This window comes from Galleria mellonella, unplaced genomic scaffold (assembly GCF_026898425.1).
Source record: "Galleria mellonella isolate WM207_F2 unplaced genomic scaffold, CSIRO_AGI_GalMel_v1 utg65, whole genome shotgun sequence".
In the NCBI taxonomy this organism is placed as follows: Eukaryota; Metazoa; Arthropoda; class Insecta; order Lepidoptera; family Pyralidae; genus Galleria; species Galleria mellonella.
Genome location: NW_026442138.1, coordinates 2,982,744 through 2,997,522, shown reverse-complemented (window position 1 = coordinate 2,997,522; position 14,779 = coordinate 2,982,744). Strand labels below are relative to the sequence as shown.

The following is a 14,779-nucleotide window of genomic DNA, read 5'->3' as shown; positions in this document are numbered from 1 at the left end:
GTTCAGAAGTACTACTGTTGGGAGGTGATTTTAAATCATAGCCGTGTATGGAGGAACGTGTCTTGAAATGCTTACGGTTGAAGACCCTCTCTCATCCAGATGGTTGGGATGGAACTTTGATGTGCCAGTCAAAAGCTACTTAGTCCATTTTCCTACACCACTACTTGCCTTTTGTTTACGCAACAGTCAAATAATATTTTGTATTTACAGCCCTTAGTAATATTATAAATTTGAAAGTGAGTTTACATCTCGTACTTGTCGCCTCTTAGTGCAACTAACGGGTTAACCAATCAATATAAAATTTGATATAAGAAGTTTATATAATATAAAAAAGACATAAGCTCCTTATTATACTGGTCAATAAACATATCCTAGTCATGATGACAAAGTCGCTAGTAAAAATTATTAAATATGTGAACTTAATTATTTTAATACATAAACGGACCACCAATAATGTGATAAAAAAATACAAAGGTATTTCTAAATCTAATCTATTACTTTAATGATTATTAAGGTCGTAAATTCAATTGAATATCGTTTCATTATTAATTTAGTACAGTTTTATTTATTGTAATTAATATCAGAATAATAAAAATCAAGCATAGATCCCACCGAGTCTATGTTTTCAATTCAAATAACCAAATCTTCTAGCCTGTAGTATGAGTTCTACTATAGAATCCAAAGTTTCCTCGCCAGTCGGTAAGATTTGATTTGGTGGCAAATTGAACCCAAACTGACCCTGGTCACGGAGCTCGTAGCAGTAGACAAGAGGTACCTTTAACTGTTCCTTCACCCAGTCCACACTGCCGCCAGTGGCTTGATCTGAAATTAAAATATAGATACATGTTATATGCATATAGTTAACACACTGAATGGTTTTTTTTTTATTTATGGGTGAAAATGGATTAGTAACCCCGCCCGCGCTATTGGTATACACCGACGAGGCACCAGTGGAAGATGATAGGTGAGAATGAATGCAGGTTAGTTGCCCCCCCCCCCCCATGATGAATTGGAAAAGAATTAAACATGATGGTTTCCAGGGGGAACCGCGTGGAGGTCAACCTGAGAGGGTATATTGCCAGTAATGGGACTATTAGACCCCATTACTATCAATCCCTTTCCCATCACACTGAATGGTTATAAATACGTCTCTCTCTATATATTAATCTGTTCACTGCTGAACATAGGCCTCTCCCATAAATTATCATAAGAAACGGGAGCTTGGCAATCGCAGTTTGACCTTCGGTGATGTTTTAAGAAGGACGTTGCTGCCCATCCCTTGACCATTAAGTTCTCTTAGTCGACTTTTTTTACTCCTTACGACGAAAATGGTATCCTGTTGTAATGTATAAGTGCATATTTTGTAGCTATAGTGTGAGTATTAACAGCATGCTTGTTTAAAATTTTTATTTCGATTAAAAACAGAATTGTCAATTGATTAAAAAAAGTTCATATTTGCAATATAGAAAATAAGAGAGCAGAACATTTCCTTTTTTAGTTATAAAAGTAATTTTATATATATAGTAAAGAATACACACACACACACACATACACGTGTGTGTGTGTGTGTGTGCGTGTGTGTGTGTGCGTGTGCGTGTGCATGTGTGTGTATGTATATATTCTTTATTGCATTGTATATTACATTGTTAATGCATTTATAAAAGTTGTGACCAAGGGTGGACTTATCTCTGACAGAGGTCTCTTCCAGTCAACCCAATACAAGCATGTCGTTAGCGGACAGCTAAAGTGCTACAACTATTAATATTTAGAATACGGATTAATTACTACTTACTTACTTACAACTTTATCGATAGTAGATTTTAAATACCTATTCATTTTCATACTTGTATACTACATTCTATATATCTGGTATAAAATTATATTAAACAGTGACCTTGTGACGAAATAATAAACTTCTGATTAACATTCTATTATCTATATCTACTAAGATTAAATCATTCCAATTGCGCTATTAACATTCATAAGTACCATTTGCTACTTCTCTACACTTTGATTGCTACAAATATAATTTAGCAAATCGCATTTAGTTGCTGCATTAGAATTCCATTTTAGAATGGCAAACAGGCTGACGGCCCACCTGATGGAAAGTGGTAACCGTCGCCTATATACGTGAGTAGTACCATGGACATAACAGTATAGTGTTTTGCACATGATACTTCCTCTATACCCTGTAAATTCACTGCCATTATGATTACTCATCAAGAATCAGAGGGAGACTTTGTACAAAAGTCGATTGCTTGGGTACCTCTGTCCCATTCGTGTTTCAACCATGAAGCAGCTGTGTTTGCATGGCTGTGTTTCGGTTTGAACACGGTACAGAGGAATAACATCCGAGTCCTCAGGAATGGCCACGCATGGGGGGTATCATGGGCGAAACAGTATACTCTGTTATGTCCATAGGCTCATGTCTATAGGCGACGGTTACCACTTTCCATCAGGTGGACCGTCAGCTTGTTTGCCATTCCAAGTTGTATAAAAAAATCACTGTCGAAAAATAAGCGAATAGAGACATATTTCATTTTCAATACAGAACAACAGCAAGTGTGATTCTTTGCGAGTATACCATATATGTGAAATTTTATGGGTGAAATTACAGTGATGATTAAAAATCATTTTAAATAATGAAAATTAAAATGAGTGTTTATTTACAAGTGTAATTCCAATATTATTTGAGATTTTACTAATATTGGTTATGTTTATATAAAAAAAAATTATAATTTGCAAAATAAATTTCAACTAGAAAGCTGGCTTTTCACGTTACTGATTCTCAGATCAATTTTCTTTCTGGGTGTACGTTACGGGATATCTTCGTTTATTGGAAAATAAAATAATTCGCTATCAGTAGCTATTAATAATACTAATCATCATCATCATCATCTTCCTACCCTTATCCCAATTATTATTTGGGGTCGGCGTAATATGGTTTTATCTATATTACAAAAGGATTTAGCTTATAGTAATACGACCGGCCGCCTGCCTGACGTCAACCCTCTTTGGGAATTATATTAATAATATTAATATTCTCGTAAATTTAATGATTTTTATTTAAAACCAGCTTAATTTTAAAATGAAAAATGATTTTAAAATTGTTAACTTTTTCCCCGAACCGAGAATACAAAAGGAGTTTTTTTTATGTTTATTACCTCATAATTCTATCAATTAGTAATTGATTTAGGAACTTCTTCTTTTATCTCACAGAATATGGTTTCAGATTGGTCCCATAGAAATATTATCGAAATCGATTTAGTAGTTTAGTTTAGAAATCAAAATAATTGGTTTTGTCAAAATTGAAATCAGTATTTTTTGTGCAATACAATCTTGAATTGTTAAAATTGTTTAATAATGTAAAGTATTGTAAATAGTGCTACCAGTAATACTTACAAATAGTTTCAGCTATGTTTCCAGTCCTGTACATAGTTCCATACCTAGATGATAAAGCACCCATAGCTCTTCTGCCAATATTTACCTGAAATAAGTAATTGTAATGGCTGATACTTGGCTGAAAAATATTTCTTTACTAATAAATAGTATAATGTGTATACATATATAAGATATGTTTATACAATATATGCAGATCGTATGACTGCCTATTTTTATTTTTAAAATAACACAATCTACATGAAAAGGTTTTGCTGGAAGAAATCTCTTATTAGAGATAAGCTCGCCTTTGTACATTATGTTTACAATGAATTGTAATTACTTAATTAATTAATTAATTTATTTTATTAACATTATGTTTTGTGTACAATTAAGAATGTAAGGAGCAACTATTGATCCAACGCATTTTACTTGTTCCGAACAAAGACATGGCAATTTGTGACGTATTCTAAATAAGAAAGTAGATCTTTAATTTATGTTTAGGGTACGATGAGGCTGACATATCCTTATAAGATAAAAGCCTCTAAATAAAAAAAAAAACTTTAGTTTTTTCTTTACACTACTGAGGTGATGATTAAACAATGATACCCAATTCAGTTATTTTTAAAATGAAATATATATATCTTTTTACATATATCAGGTTTGTTTCATCATAACAAGAAAAGTTATTTTATTCTAAAATAGAATAACTAAATTTAAAAAAGATATTAAGAAAAAATAAAAATGAACCTTACCGCATCTCGATAATTAGCCAATGGCTCAGTGGAGTTGCCAAACGGCACCATAAAAAGTTGACCAAACGAATGGAAGGACAGATACACGTCTATTTGATTGCCTATACTTCTGATAAATGTGGATAAAGTTCTCGTTTCGGGCTCAGAGAATGGTCCCAGTCCAGGATAAGTTTGTGAATTTGGATTTGTGCTAGCACCAAATACTGTGGATAAAAAATACATCTTAGTGTCAACGTCATCGTCTTCCTATTCCAATTATTTGGGATCAGCGTAATATATTTTGCTTTATCATTGTTATTATAACAGCTGTTAACTGTCCACTGCTGAACATAGGCCTTCCCCGTAAAGAGGCTATTACCAATACATAATTGGCACGCTTGGCAGGCGGATTAGCAACCGCATTTAAGCTTGATATTTTTAGAGAGATGCTGCTGCCCTTCCCTCGACCACCAAGCTATTGATGATGAATTTAAATAATATGTAAATTTCCTTTAAGACTTTATGAACATCTTACGAATAAAATAATAAATAATATACAGCTTTCAATAAACATTCATTCCATTCTGTACCATCAAGTTCCATTAGTCACCTCTTACGACATCTATGTATGCACCAAGTTTAATTTAAATCAGTGCTTTTAGTAGTTTTTGTGTGAAAGTGCAACAAACATCTGACCATTTAACTTTACAAACTGCATTTATAAAATCAATAGGATTACCAAAAATTATTAAATTTTTTATTTATAATTTACCTAGCCAATTATTGTTCCAATTTCTGTTTAGGTCTACACCGTACGCATTGGCATTTATCGGCCGTCTGTTTTTGCGCCACATTCTATCCTGAAAAAAAAAACACATTTTCTTTTATGTTATTATAATTTTAGCCATTGTTCACTGATAAACATAGGTCTTCTCCTTATACAGAGACAAGGAACGGTCCTATATCATCTGCATTCACTGTTTCTCTGCAAATCATTTGAAATTGTCGCTCCGTTTAGTCTATATCGCCTACATTGCATTTGTCTGTAGTTTTTAATCAAGAATTTTTCTTCCCCGTCAGTTATTGGTTAATTAAGTGGTCGGCATATTGTCACTTAAACTTGTTATATTAGTAATTTTGGTTCTTCTGCAGATACCCTCATTTTAATTTTATCAATCAACGAAACTCTGAGCGTAACCCTTTTCGTAGCTCATCTGAGCAACTTGGGGCTTTTGCACATAACTAATAGTATAGGATCGTGTTTGGGTTCCATAGTCAACACTGGCACTAGTTAAAACTTCACTTTTAGCTCATCTAATAAAATTTGACAAGATAACGCGAAATAAAAGCGATAAAAGCGACTTTTTTTACAACTAATAATGCCAAACAAGCTGACGGCCTATCTGATGGAAAGTGGTAATCGTCGCCTATAGACAGGAGCAGTACCATGGATGTAACAGAGTATGTTGTTTCGCCCATGATACCCCCCATGCGTTGACATTCCACAGGTGTTATTCCTCGGTACCCTGTAAATTCACTGCCATAGCCTACCCTACCAATCGAAACACAGCCTTGCAAACACAACTGCTTTACGGTAGAAACACAAATGAGACAGAGATGCCCAATCAAACGACTTTTGTACAAAGTCTCCCTTTGGTAAGTTTGTTGTCTTAATTTGTAGTTTAGAACATTACTTACTGCTTGGTAGGTCCATTCATAACCATCAGGATTTGTTACTGGGAAAATGTACCAATCGAAATCACGTGCAATTCCTTGGACCTCAGAGTCATTGCTTGTTAATAACTGAGAAATGATGTAACACACTGTGGCCACTGTAATCCATTCTCTAGAATGTATTCCACCTTCGATAAATATAGCTTTTCTACCGGAACCGTGTGAAATTCTTACACCTCTGATATCTCGACCTAGATATGTTTCTCCTCCCTTGATAACTTCCACTGAGTCTGGGTATTGATATGCTAGATCATCTAACCACGCATTAATATCTGTAAGTTGGTAGTATCCATCCCATGTCATTGATCTAGTGTTTCTCCTTGTGTACTTTTTTACTGGTTCTTTATCAATCGCCCTGAAAAATAATAATAAGTTTTCTTCATTTTAAGAAATTAATATATCAAACCAATTCCATTATCAGGCCAACATAGAAATATTAAACGAATTCCTGTAATTGTTATTTTAGTACCAAAGTATATTATAAAGTTTAATGTTTTTGGAAATTCCCAAACGATTGTACAGTAATTTGTGACGAATTTCTCTTTCTAGATATTCTATTAAACAATTAGTAACAAAGAGTGTTTTAGATTGTATTGGTGATATGGTATGTAACAAATATTTTTATTATTTTTATATAATATGATATAATAGCTGCTACTTCTGATTTTCCCATGATTAAATGTCCTGTGTAATATATTCTATGAAATAGTCCAAATTAAACCCACATTCATTTAGCCATTTCCTATTGACTGATTTCAAATAAAGACAATTATTGAGTACCAGAGGGAGACTTTGTACAAAAGTCGATTGCTTCGATACCTCTGCCCCATTCGTGTTTCAACCGTAAAGCAGTTGTGTTTGCTTCTATAAACCACTTGAACTCAATATTCAAGATAACTAATAAAATAATTATTAAAATAAAAAAAAATACTTACTCTTGAATATTCAATACGGGAATATCAAATTTTATTCCGTGTTGCGTTAGAAAGTCTTCCAAATCGGCCTTGTCTTTTGGACTTGACATAACCGATACGAAATCAGCGTACGGCCCTGGATCTGTCCAGAAATCGTATCTGACGTCATTATTCTGTAGTTCTTGCAGCACTTTCAACTGAGTCTGATTGCTTGGTAAAATTTTATATAGACTGTAGTTGTCATATCGAACTTTTTCACACAATATAAATGATGATAGAATCACTAATATAAATAACGTAGTATATTTTAACATGTTGCTTCTATACGTTGACGATTTTAAATATTAATTCAGTGTATCAGTTCTGTCGTAATGTTATATCTTTAATCGTTATCAAATGTTACTTATAAGATTAATTTGATAAGTAATAAATTCCATTATAACTGATAATGTGTTTTGTTATTTTTAACCGACTTCAAAAAAGGAGAAAGTTCTCAATTTGTTTATATCTTTTTTTTGTTTGCTACCTCATAACTCTATCAAATGTAAACCGATTTGGAAAATTATTTTTTTATCCGAATGGATATACTTTTAGATGGTCCCCATAGAAATTAATTAGTAGTTTAGGTTATAAATGAAAATAACTCCTTTTTCCACAACTAAAGTACTTGTTTTTATGTGCAATAAAATCTTCAATTATTATATAAGATGTAAGGTCCTTTTGGTGGTAATATTATTGGATGCTAAAATACATTCACGTAATACAGTGCCCGTTAATATTAAACATTTATGTTTCCTATATCAAAAGCATCGCTTAGGATATGGTTTAAACAAATAATAATAATGCTGTTCCACTATTGGACACGGATCTTTACTTTAAAGATAAGGAACAAAATAAGCCAATAAATTTTCCATATACTCGTATAGGTGAAATCTATGAGATATGAACAGCAGCATCTCTCTTAAAACATCTCCAAAGCATAACTGCGATTTCAAATTCGCCTACCAAGAATGGCAACTACTAGCAAAACCACCTTATGTTCAGCAGTGGACAGTTAAAGGCTGATATGATGACGATGCCGTAGCGTCTTAGTTTTACGAATTCGCTTTCACTCATCATACAAATGATTTTTATTTATACAAGTGTAAATAAAAGACATATTTATCTTTATTTTATTTGTATATATTTATATTTGTCATAAATGTAGGAAAAATAAAGAAGTAAATTATTTCTTTCTTTTTATAGAATAAATTTTATTAATCATAAATTACATGCATATAACAGTAGCCAAATTCAGTATCTCAATAATACACTATAATATTATTTTATACTGTTACCACTATACCTCTAGTTTTTTAAATATCCAAATCTTCTAGCCTGATGTATTATTTCAAGAATAGAGTCCATCGTTTCTTCACCAGATGGCAGAATTTGATCAGCTGGCAATAAGAAGCCGTAAGTTCCACGATCTCTAAGTTCAAATGCATAGACAAGAGGAATACGTAGCTGTTCCTTCACCCAATCAACAGTAGAACCTGTGGCCATACCTGAAAAAAAACTTTATTAGTACTGGCATAAGATCTATATCGTTTCAACAATTACATGTCTCCTGCTATAAAGAGTTCCTCATAAACTATAATTAACAATACTCGGTGATCTTTATCCATTGATTCCCTGAATGACGGATGGACGAAGTCGCAATATAAGGTTTTTTAAAGAATATATTTATTGTAACAAAGATTGTATAGTTACAAATTATGTCCAAAGATAGACAATAGGCGAGCTTAATTCTGTAAGAGTTCTCTTTCATTAAAGCCTTAGCCTTAAAAGAGAGTATTTATTATTTTGTAAGAAACCATAAAAATTTGTGAGTAATGAAGTTTTATAAATTATACTTTGTATATAAGCAAGAATTTTGGCAAAAAAGTTAATATAAAGAATAAAAAGATATATAAATAGAAAAAAGACAAATAATAAAAAAATATGAATTAAATTACTAACTTAAATGTGACTAAAATTTTCATTAACTTATTAAAAATGTTGATAACGTTTGCTATGTAGCGAACACTGCTAGATTCGTTTCGCTTGTAAGAGTTTTATTTATATTTAACATTGTATTTCCCAATCAATTTTGATATTTATTTGTAATCGAAACGTTACATCTATGTTGATTTTGTAATGATCGAAATTACTGCTTTTTTGCAAAGTCATATATATATATATATGGGCTTCAATCGCGTAAATCAGTACATACAGTATCCTATGTTCTAAGATAGAATAGTTAATTTTGTGTGTTATGTATCTACTTGTGTATTAAATTTCAATCAAATTCGTTCAGTAATTTTTGCGTGAAAGAGTAAAAAACATCCATCCACCCATCCATTACATCTCTCTCTATAAACTGTTGCATTTATAATATAAATAGGATTATTTAACTTACGTATAGTCTCTGCTATGGTTCCAGTAGTGTACTGAGTTCCGTATCTAACGGAGAGTGCTCCCATAGCGCGTCTACCAATATTTAACTGAAAATTTTTTAAAATCGAATATATATTTTTAGGATTTTTTTTTGTCTGTAAATTATACGAATTCTTCACCAATTTTAAACAGACTGTGATATATTTTTATCAATCGATAGATTTAATAATTACATATGAAATTGTCACTACTAAGTTCGTTGGTTGGATTACGACGATAAATCTATTTGCCTCAAACAATCAAAACCTCAAAAATTTATAATTAATAAATAACTAAATTTTACTTTGCAAAAAAACACATATTATAGTAATCAATTTATTATTTATATCAATACTAATATTATATAAATTGGAAAGATTGTTTGTTTGGAATAAATAAATTCAAACACTACTCAACTGATTTTAAAATTTCTGTTAGAACATTAAAACAAGTACATTCAAATGTCCCGCGCCCTTCCATTCCATTCAACCTGTCAGCGAACGCGACCAATCAGAGCTACCCAAAATGACAATATTCGAGAAAAAACACAAATCATCAATGGCGGCCGTTTCGCGCGTTCAGAATAAAATAATCATAATTAAGGTGCTTCAGTTAGGCAGTTAGGCAAGTTTGTGGTTAAAAGTGAACCTAGGACGACCGATAACCCGTACACTTGTAGGCAGCTCCAGGCAGACTTCAACAAGAATATTCCGTAAGTCCTTACCTTTCTACATCTTGTCTGTACTTGTTTGTTTGTGCCGGTATTTTACAGCAGTAATAAAGCCCTATTATAAGTTTCTACAGTCCACTTAAATCAATTTTCATACCAATTTCTTTTACTTATAAAAAGCTAGATTATTAGCGAGTAACATAAGTTGTATATTATTTTCGAAAATTCTATCTATACCTGTGAGAAAACAGCCATTTTCCTTTTTCCTACCAACTTTTCCCCTGGGACGTAAGAGTGGAATTTTTTTCCACCTGTTCCATCATTGTGTGTCCAGTAGGGAAATATGCCACTTTTCCCTAGCGATATTTTTTTATAACATTAAGTAAAATTTGTTCTAAAATTATACTAGCCTAGATCACTAGCATTTTATAAAGAGTACCCACCGCATCGTAATAATTAGCCAGAGGTTCTGTTGAGTTGCCAAATGGCAACATCAGCAACTGTCCATGCGAATGGACTGATAGATATAAGTCTATCTTGTCACCAATCGTTGTCAGATAAGCTGAGAGCGATCTCGATTCTATTTCCGAAAATGGGCCCGGTCCAGCGTAGTTGTTTGACGATGGATTGCTACTAGCACCTTTCTCTGTTGATAGAAAAAAAAAATTATTTACTTTTTACAAACCGACTTCAAAAAAGGAGGGGTTGTCAATTCGGTTATATTTTTTTATGGTTGTTATCTTAGCATTTCCGTTATTAATAAACCGATTACTCTAATGTTTAAATTAGACCCAACTACTTTTAGATTGGATCAGACTTTCAGATTCATAATATTTTTATAAAAATGGTTCAATAGTTTAGTTTTTAAATCAAAAGAACTGGTTTAGCGACGAATAAAGTCAATGACTTGATCGTAAAACCGAATTCTTAATTTATATTTATCTATTTATTTTTAAAAACTTTACTTTTTTACGTAATCTATGATCAAGTAGGCAGTTAACAGTTAAATCCTTCTGGGGATACCCCCAGATTTTAAACTTTCTGTAGCCTATTATATTAACTCATAACTTTAACCTCATATGCTGATTAACTGTTGCCGTACAGTCTCGGCATAGAATAATCAATTTCTTTCTTTCCCATTAATGGCGTATGAAGTGACTAAGGGAACTTAATTGTCGAGAGTCGGGCAGTAGCGTCCCTCTTAATACATTACCAAATCCAAATTTTTTTTTTATACAACTCAGAATAGCAAACAAGCTGACGGCCTACCTGATGGAAAGTAGTAACCATCGTCTATAGACATGAGCAGTACCATGGACATAACAGAGTATACCGTTTCGCCCATGATACCCCCATGTATTGTTATTCCTAAGGACTTAGGTGTTATTCCTCTGTACCCTGTAAATTCACGCCATATTCCACCCTTCAAACCGAAACACAGCCATGCAAATACAACTGCTTTCCGGTTGAAACACGAATGGGAATGAGGTACCCAAGCAATCGACTTTTGTACAAAGTCTCCTTCTGGTGAACTACGATTGCTAACCTGCCTGCCAAGCGTGAGAACTGCTAGTGGACAGTGGACAGTTAACGGCTGACATAATAATGAAATAATGTTTTGTTTTAATTTTTTCACAATTAATTGCATTATAACATTAAAATCATCATTATTTATAGATTAAATTATTATTTTTTTTACTCCAAATATGTATTATATTATTTTGTAGTTTAAAATAAAATAAAAATATCCAAAGATAAATACTTAGCCAGTTATTATTCCAATTTCGATTCAAATCGACACCAATGCTATTGCCATACGGTCGTCTGTTTTTTCGCCATAATCTTTCCTGTAATAAATATATTTAAATTAAAAACAAAAAAAGAGAAAAAGTATAGTTGAATTGTCAACTTCCTATATCTATATATTATTATTGACTTTATCAGTTTGATCAACAATTAATCGATAATTAGGATTCTATTTAAACTAAAGCGTTTATTCCAATATTCGTTTTTGTTGATCACGAATATATAAATCTTAATACAATGGGGCGATTTTATGGTACAACTTCTCTAAACCACCATTAAGACTCACACTCTAAGCCATCTATCTGTGAAATGTTAATTTAAATTTGATATCACAACCAAATATTTATTTGAAGGATCAGTATGAATTAATAATTTAATTTGTCCCTTCTTCAGCACGTCGCCAAATAGGCGACGTGCTGAAGAAGGGACAAATTAAAAGTACCCGTAACCGGCGAGCGTGTATGACAAGATTCATGAATGTGGAAGAAGCGAAAGAGGTTTGTTTGAACCGAAGCATTTGGCGTTCCATTGTTTCTGCCTACCCTAATGGGAGACAGGCGTGACAGATATGTATGTATGTATGTATGAATTAAATTTCTAATAGTCTTAGGTCAAAATTATTTTAAGATTAGTATAATTATGATGGTCTATAAAACAGTGATTTCGCTAAACTCTTAATTAGAAATATTAGTTTAACGAGGTAAGATTAGAAAAATGGCGCATAAATTAAACATTCATAGATAACCAAAATGAACACAAAATTTTAGTTCTGCGAACACTCAGCCTGTGGAATAAACTCTTTGCACTTTTTCTTAGAGATTACATTATAAGATGTTTTAAAAAGTGTGTTCTAAGATTATTATGATTTATGGTTACAGGCGTTCATAAACTACAGTGATCATTAACAAAATAACAAGATACAAGACATTGGAATATACATATTCTATTATATTCTTGGGATTTTTAAAGCTGTGATTACCCCTTTCCATCAGGAGAGTTGTCGACTTATTTGCCATTCTAAATTTATCAGTCTTTTCTTTGTTCCATCTATTTAGTGTCGTTCAAGCAAGTCTTCCTTTTAACTGATCTGTATCGGCCGTCACACCTGGGTTCTAGACAAGTGGCAAGCGAACACATCGATGGAATCGACATCGCTAGCGAGTCCGTGAGTTGGAATGAGTCATCCGGCGTTGCTATCTCATTCTGTCTCATGGACTCGCTAGCGATGTCGATTCCATCGACGAATTCGCTTGTCACTTGTCTAAAGGGCCTGAGCTCACTTCTCTTTTATACATATTATCTTTTCGATCATCTGTCTACATTTCCTTCGAATGTCCTCTCCCTTTACAGCCATTAATATTAAATTCTATATTCTTATTTGAATCCTAAATTACGAAAGTTTCTTTGTTACATCGTACCTACCACTTTTAAAGCTTAAGTAATTGTCCTGAAACTTGATTTAAATGTTATGGTATATGAGATGGAAGAAAATATTACCGCTTTTCATCCTAGCTGTGCAGACTAAAAGGTAGTAAAAATATATTTCATACTCACTGCATTATGTGCCCAAACGTAACCATCAGGGTTAATGACAGGGAATATATACCAGTCGAAATCTCTTGCAGCGGATTGAGTTTCTGTATCATTACTAGTAAGCAACTCGTTAGTGATAAAGTTGATAGTAGCTGGTGAAATCCACTCTCGAGAATGTATACCACCTTCTATGAATATAGCCTTTCTGCCAGAACCATGGGATATCTTTATTCCTTTAATGTCTCTCCCCTGGTATGAAGTACCGCCAACAATTATACTTGCTACTGAGGGATATACCGCAGCTAGATCATCTAACCAATTATAAATATCATCAAGCTTGTAATATGCTGACCACTCCATTCTAACCTTATCTCTTGAATATGTTCTAACCACATCCTTATCTATTATACTGAAATATAAAAATTACTATGAAAATTCTAAAGCACATAAATATTATAATGCAAAAGATCTTAGAATGGGATACTAATATATTTTCATCATCATCATCATCATCATCAGCCATTAACTGTTCAATGCTAAACGTAGGCCTTCCGTGGGCCGTGGCAACTACTGACAAAAGGGAAGTTTTGTCAGTAGTGGCCACGCTTGGCAGGCGGGTTGACAACCGCAGTTTGGCCTTGATGATATTTTAAGAGGGACGCTGCTGTCTATCTCTCGATTAAGTTCTTAGTCGCCTTTTATGACAATCACGGGAAAGGAAGAGGTGGGTCCATTCTATGCCGAGACCACGTATTATGGGGGAGGCCTATGTTCAGCAGTGGACACTTAACAACTGATATGATGATAATGTTGATAGACCAAAATACAGCAAGAATAATTAATAACCCTTAGGTAAATCTGGTCGAAATCTTTTTATATTCCCTAAATGTAATAAGTCTAGATTATGCATGCATCATACAAAAACTACTGGATCGGTTTTGATAAAATTTTGTGTGGTAAACATAACAAATCACCACATAAACGAAGCTAAGTTTACTAATTAGTAATAAAATTGTTAATAAGTACTCACTCTTGTATATTTCTTATTTTTATTTCATAATTAATTTCATTCTCATTTAAAACACTTTCCAACACATCTTTGTTGTCAGGACTGGATAATATTGAGACGTAATCAAGGGAAGATTTTGGATGACTCCAAAAATCGTATTTACTGTCACCATTTTGTAATTCTTGAAGTATACGCAATTGATCAAAATTTTTTGGTAACACTTTATACAAACTGTAATTTGTATATTTCACTTTTTCTCCGTAAATGCTTATTAATGAAAGATATATAATAAAAAGTGGTTTTAACATTTTTCGTACAATTTAAGATAATTGTCGAGTGTTATAATTTAATACAATTTAATTCCGCACTGATCAATTTGTAACGTTCTATGTTTGTAATTTCTGTCGTGAGTATCTTCATATCACATTCTGTTACTCGTTTAAATAAAGTACCCATTTATTTGTGTACTAATTATTTTAAATGGTCACGACGAGTAGACGTCACACTTCCGAGGATTCCGTACATTTTAAATTGAATTGTATTA

General features: G+C 32.7%; 1 protein-coding gene across 1 annotated transcript; it reads right to left on the bottom strand.

Moving 5' to 3' along the window:
- Positions 1-475: 475 nt before the first annotated feature.
- LOC113519655 (zinc carboxypeptidase A 1-like) lies at positions 476-14,618 on the bottom strand. The gene is given in 12 exon segments (XM_052900506.1): positions 476-822; positions 3,403-3,487; positions 4,134-4,336; positions 4,885-4,972; positions 5,811-6,201; positions 6,782-6,941; positions 8,092-8,307; positions 9,201-9,285; positions 10,331-10,533; positions 11,650-11,734; positions 13,248-13,635; positions 14,257-14,618. Coding segments are annotated over 12 exon segments (2,388 nt in total). The 5' UTR covers positions 14,544-14,618; the 3' UTR covers positions 476-625.
- Positions 14,619-14,779: the final 161 nt, after the last annotated feature.